Raw genomic sequence first — 6,900 nt, forward strand, 5'->3', positions numbered from 1 at the left:
CACTGAAGATTTTAATAAGGAAATAGGAGAGAGATTTATTTCCAACATGTAGTTTAGACATCTTGACAAACAAACTAAAAAGCAATAAATGGACATCTGAGACAATGGAAATACTTTTACGCTGATATTATTTTTAAGTTAGTTTGCATATTTCAGTCCCCCTTTTTTATAGATAAATGAGCATAAATTTTAAAGATCTTTTCATGATGGACTCAATTCATGATTTAGCTTCTGGCATTACTAGAGATGCTCCCCAAATATGAGTGGAGGGTGTTAGTTCATGAAGAGGAGAGTGGGTGATTATTTTTATGGGAAGATGGAGTAAATAACAAAAGTAAAGCTAGGAGAGTATATGTAGATACGGAACACATGTATGTCAGTATATATCCCTTTTCTTGATTCCAACATGCATGTTTTTCATTTTATACGATTATTTTTCGCCTCATATTTACTTGCTTATTTTTACTCCTGTTTTTTTATTTAATTTCATTGATGTAGTACGTAGCAGTTTTAGAATAAAAAATCAATTTGATTGTCTTACATAGTAGTTGAAGTTAGTTTGTGATAATTAAGTAGAGACATTAAGGATGTAATACTTGCTTGACATTACTGCATTAGTTTCATATAGTACATATGAAATAGCTTTAATAGTAAAATAAAAGCGAATCACCCATCTTAAACCGTGTCTGCCAATGGCATCAATTATAGAGCTAGAGATTCATCGCAAGTTATCTTCTAGTTTCTTCGACCGTCTGATAAAGAAAATAAGACTTAATTAATCACAACAACTACATCTAACTATATTTTAATTAACCCCCAAAACACACAACATAATCCAAATCTACTATAATACTCCATCACGAAAATGGAGGGGTCCAATCCAACTCTATTTTAACCTCATTTTGGTTGACTCATGCATATCACAGTCTAGGTTTCCTGCACGTAACCTTGATGGCGGCTTGTTTGGCTGCATCTAATAATATCTCACATTGTTTACTTAACTTCTACTCTCACATCTACAAAAGACTTCATTTCTTTCCTAGCACAAATTTAAAAATGTACGTAAATAAGGTAAGAAAAGTTAGCAAAATATGAATTTTATGTATGATATATTAGTTTTAAATAAAAATATGAGTATAATAATTTACGTGAATATAGGCCTATATACTAATTTAATACTCGTTATACAATAGGAATCCACATTTTTTTTCGACACCGATTTTAAGAATATTAAGACAAGTAAAAAAAGTTAGTGAAGTAAGAGTTCCACTTTTATATTATTAGTTTTATAGTAATAAAACGTGATTTAACGACTAGTTAATGAAATGTAGAGCCTACTTACTATTTAAAGTAAATTGATAACGATTTCATCACATGATACTAAATCAAAGTAGACTTTATGAGGATCGAGATAAGATTACCTCCGTCCCCAAAGTTTCGACACGCTTTACCATTTCTAATCGTTCTCGAAAACTTGACACACTTCACTTTTTCCATTTTTGATATGGACCCATATTCCACTAACTCATTCCTACTCACATTTATTATAAAACTAATACTTTAAAAGTATGACCACGCCCCACCAACTTTTCAACACACTTTCCATTACATTTCTTAAAACTCAGACCTAAACCGTCAAGCTTGGGGACGGAAGCAGATAATATAAATGAACCAAGACTATTTTTCAATGACAACCAAATAAAAAATACAGACTTAGATTGCCACATAAGGAGTATTTAAAAACAAGTAGTAGACGATAACAACTACCCTACACAATTTCCCTTATATATATGCCCATAATTATCAACCTACCAAATCACACACACATTTTCAGAAAAGACAAAGTTAGCCGGCATGAGATATTTCGACATGAATAGTATTTCCCGATCAAGCAGCTGCGAGAGCACCCAAAGCACCACCACCATCATCGACCCCTCCGCCTTCGGCCTGCTCCACCTCCTACGTCGACATCTCCGACCTCGACTACGCCGAGGAGCTCTACCACCGCACCGTCGTCCACGGCGGCCCCACCCCTCCGCCGCGCCGCCACCGCCGCCTTCCGCCGCCTGGGAAAACACCGGGCCAAAACCCCGTCCCCCTCCTTCCCCCGCCCCCTTTCCCCCTCCTCCCCCCCTCCTCCCTCCTTTCCCCCCTGCACCCGCCCCTCCCCCCCCCCTCGGGGGTCACCGGCCCCCTGTTCGGGCCGGGGGGTCAGCCGCCGTCCGTTCGACCCGCGGTCCCCGCCGGCCTCGCGTCGAGTTTTGGGGCCCACCGCCGCGCTCGTGAAGAGATGTCGGCGGGGGTCGGATCGCGCTGGAGTGGAGAACCCGGGGCGGGGGGGGGGGGCTTTGGGGACCCGGTGGAAAATTTTACGCAAGGGGAGGAGGGGCCGGCACGTGGGGGAGTGCAACGAGAGGATTGGCACGTGCTGGCAGGGCAGAGGGTGTCGGGGGGTGGGGGTATTCCGGTGGCGGAGGAGGGCTCGGAAGGGCGGGGGGGGGCGAGGGGGGCGGTGAAGCGGGCCCCGGGTTCGAGGGGCGGGGGAACCGGGACTGGGGGGTTTTTATAGCTCAACCGGACGGAACCGGGGGGCCGGAGCTCGGGATTTTTTTGCGGGGATTTGAAGGTCGTTGTGTAAAATTAGATTGCTAATGTTTTAAGATGTTATTTAGAATGTTAACGATTTGATTTTGGACTTAGTATTCCAACCTTTTTCCGTTAAATTTTAAAGGGGACTATGTACTACTATGTATTTCGTAGTTTGTTACTTTTAAAAAATGTAGTACAGTAGTTTTTTTTTAATATTCGACTATAAAAAAGCAAATAATATTGATTTGTTTATTATTAATTTCCAAATATTGTTTTTAAGATTAAAATCGGAAATTGAGCCGGCCCCGGATCGACTAGTCGAATCTGGTTTTTATTAGATCGAATGATAAGGACCTAATTAAATCTAAAATTTATATATTTAATAAAATTATGATATATTGATTTCAATAAATTATTTTTAAAAAATATTGATTTCCAATTCCGAATTATAATTTTAACGACCATCTTCCACAACTAATTGAATTGGATTTTCTCATTCATAATCAACCATCATAATATGCAAGATAGTACATTATACATCCATACATGATGTCGCCAATAAGATTGTTGACACGAAAAATGCTATACGATCACAAACCTATCTCACATCGGGCGTCTGAGTGGAAGTTGAAAAAGATTTTTATAATTCATGCTCAACTCCAACTAAGCCTGGCGCCTTTTTAAACTCACCAACACCTTGATCCCTCACTCTAGGATCCTCCACGCCAAGCTTACCAACACCAGATTGTGTTCCATCAATAATATAAACATTCAAAATTCTTGTTCTAAGCTCAAGATGTGACAACATCACCATCACATCTTTGTCATCTCTAATGTCTACCATTTTCATAGACCTAGGTATCTTATATGTAAGTTTACTCCACTGATCATAGCCCAATTTCTTAACTTCATCAATTAAATCAAAATACCCAAATCTATCTTCGTCAAAATCAACCTTAGGAGTTATATCTCCACCTACATATAACTCCAAGCCACCATTTTTTACAATAGACCCGCCATGATGAAAATGTATATCAAATTCAATCCTGCAATTTTAAATCAAAATTTCAGTCAGCAACTAATTTGTGCAAACAATCAATCTGTAATCAAAATAATTTGTAGTCTAATTCATGGGGTTTATATACCTATTAAGTTATAATACATGAATAAACTTGTTGATTCATTATAATACTCAACTTGTTAAGTTAATCGTGTAATCTTTCTATATGTGGGGACCAATATAAACACAAACAAACAAGGGGAGCTGAAAAAGTATTCACCACCACCAAGATGGAAAAAACGACAGAAATTAAAAAAAAAATTGAAATCAGGGGGACCCACCTCATTGACATTGAGGGCGGTGTTCGAGATCACAAGCTGAAATAGACAACTAAAATTGTTGTTGCTTTGTTCTTTAACCAATAATCCAAGAATCTTTAAAGAAATTTCCTAAAATGTGTTTCTAGGGTTTGTGAAAGAGAACAAGGTTTTGTGTTTTGATTCTGTAGCGTAGCGCAAGTGTGTGGTTTTTTATTAAATTTGTTTTGTTTTTTTTTTTTGTTTTTAGAGTTGTATTTTGACAAATAAAAATAATATTGTGTTTAATATTCCACATAGATATGCCAATCTACATGCCACTTGTAAGAAATATGCCAAATAGGATTCAAAATGCCACATAAGCTAGCCGGATTTTACTCCTGACCCGCCGTGGGAAATACCAAACCGATATGAAAGTTCATGATTTATGGTACTAATTTGAAAGTTCATGGGAAAAACCAGAATTTGTGCAAAGTTCATGATTTTAGGGACCAATTTCCCAAATTTATATTATATTAGTATGTGGAACGATTTTTAATTTACATGACCATACCTGATATAAAGTACATAGCATTACACATAGTTTACAAATTTTTACTTGTTTTCTTAATTAATTTTTGACAAAATTTAATAAACTATTTAAACGATTAAAATCTAAAAAATAGTTTGATTAATACCATCATTATGATCTAACTAATGTATATTTTTTGGAGTATTTGATAATGCCATCAGTATTAATTACCTAATAATCTTATGTTTAATCGATTAATGTACACTAAACAATAATAAAATTATTAATGAAGGAGTGAGACGGTAGATCAGGCCAACAACATATATAACAGTATGGGTCTCATCCCAAGAATCCAATCTTCCTTACCTTTATCCCAAAAAAAGTCCAAAAGTTACATCAATTATATAGCTTCTTTAAGAAGCTTTGCATAAAACCTAAATAAAATGCAAATCTATACATTGTACCAAATTGATTAATTGGTGACAAATTATGCATTAAGAATAGAGAAAACTTTTTGGAATATGCAAATGTATACAATGTGAATTGGGAATAGGAAAATATGCATTAAGAATATTACTTGCTAATCATATAAGCATTACTACATATATTTTGGAAACACTCTTATCTCTATTTTATTCTCTCTTACTTTACTCTCTTCACTTCACATACAAAATAAAATTATATAAAATTATTAATTTTAATTATGCAATAATAAATATTTCATGTAACATTATTATTATTATTATTATTATAAAAATTAATAAAAATAAATATATATAATGGTGAGAAATAAAATGCAAACATGCATTGAGCCAATCCATCATTTGTCATTATAGCCTCTGCAATATGAATTGGGAATAGGAAAATGCATTGAGAATAGAGAAAACTTTTTGAAATATGCATTATTGATATATGTGTGATTTGCTATTAGGAATATGGCATTAATTGAGTAGACAACACTAAAAATGGAAACACTCTTATCTCTATTTTATTCTTTCTCTTTTATTTTACTCTCTTAACTTCACACACAAAATAAAATTACATAAAAATATCAATTTTTATTATGCAATAATAAATATTTCACGTAATATTATTATCATAAAAAATTAATCAAAATAAATATATAATGGTGAGAAATAAAATGCAAATGAATACATTGAGCCAATCCATCATTGGCCATATATATGTGAGTGAATTAGTGAATATATGGTAATGCATATTATATGTGGGTGTGTAAAATTTTCATAAAATATATTATAGTGGGGCAATCATGTATGCTTTAGCTAGAGGTGGGTCCCTTTTGTATTTCCATTTAGCAAAATAATGTTGGTGGGACACATCACATCACATCACATCATATCATATTTCTATGGTGGTATCAATACGATAGCTATGAATTAATGCTACTTGTTTCAAGTTTAAATCCTATAAAATGAGCTCATTAGGTTGGACAGAAAATGTATATATTAGTAGTACCTATTAATATTATACTGCAGTAATTATTAATTGCTGATTTTTTTAAAAAATTTATTTACTTTACAAAAGTATAGAATTTTAACTTATGTAACCTGTTAAATGCATTAATTATTAATGGCTGAATTTGACTTTAAAGAACTGCATGTGAAGTAACTTACTTTTAATACTGCAGTCTACTCAATTAAAAAAAAATGGGAAGCAACTTGCACCCTTTGCACAATCCTCAATGTAGAAATGAAGGTTTTCAATCTTTTCAGTCTTTTCATCTTTTACAAAGTAAAATGAAACAAAATAAATTTGTATGGTGGAAATCATTTGATGAATTAGAATTTTGGGATATTTAAATCCCTAAAAAATCTCCTACCTTTTATAAGCAGTACAACTGTAAATTTTGGTGGAAATATTTTTGGAATAAGAAAGATATAAAATAAAATCTATCAAAAATAGATTAAGTAGGAAGAGAAAATAATATATCAAAAGCATAATTAAATTGTGGAGTAATAAGAAATAGTACTAAATTTCCAACCCCTCTGACCCCCTCTGATTCTTTTAATCTCACCTCCACATCCTTGTTCTACTTTCTCTCTCTCGAGATATATATGAGCATACATATATAATATTAGCATTTATATAAAGTGTCCAGTTGGTCATCAATATTGTCCACCAATGAAGTACATTGGAACTTGCAATTACAAATTATGACAATATATATATATAGAGAGAGTTTTGATCTATGTAAAACTCATTCTTAATACAAAAATACAGAACCAAGCATACATATGTCATTTTTAGGTCATCGTAAGCTTATTTTTATGTCATTATAATAAGCATGACATAAAATGATCTTAATATGACCTCAAACCCAAATTTTATAATATGACCTAAAACTGCTTTATAATGACCCACTGTGTTTTTCTTTAATTATTGACCATTAGATTGAAAAATCTCATGGTCAGGATTTGGTCTGGATTTTGTATTGATCATTTTCATATATATATATATATATA

General features: G+C 33.7%; 1 protein-coding gene across 1 annotated transcript; it reads left to right on the top strand.

Moving 5' to 3' along the window:
* Positions 1 to 692: 692 nt before the first annotated feature.
* LOC125198762 (proline-rich protein 12-like) lies at positions 693 to 2,569 on the top strand. The gene is made up of 2 exons (XM_048097044.1): positions 693 to 750; positions 1,896 to 2,569. Exons 1-2 carry the CDS (start codon positions 693 to 695, stop codon positions 2,567 to 2,569), a joined length of 732 nt encoding a protein of 243 aa, XP_047953001.1.
* The last annotated feature ends 4,331 nt before the right edge of the window (positions 2,570 to 6,900 follow it).

Source organism: Salvia hispanica, unplaced genomic scaffold (assembly GCF_023119035.1).
Source record: "Salvia hispanica cultivar TCC Black 2014 unplaced genomic scaffold, UniMelb_Shisp_WGS_1.0 HiC_scaffold_240, whole genome shotgun sequence".
NCBI lineage: Eukaryota > Viridiplantae > Streptophyta > Magnoliopsida > Lamiales > Lamiaceae > Salvia > Salvia hispanica.

What these genes read in the sequence shown, in the direction of transcription:
- LOC125198762 (XM_048097044.1), top strand. Translation starts at nt 693, where the DNA reads ATGGCATCAATTATAGAGCTAGAGATTCATCGCAAGTTATCTTCTAGT. An exon ending in ATCTTCTAGTTTCTTCGACC is followed by an intron (nt 751 to 1,895) that starts GTCTGATAAAGA and finishes CCGATCAAGCAG; the next exon opens with CTGCGAGAGCACCCAAAGCA.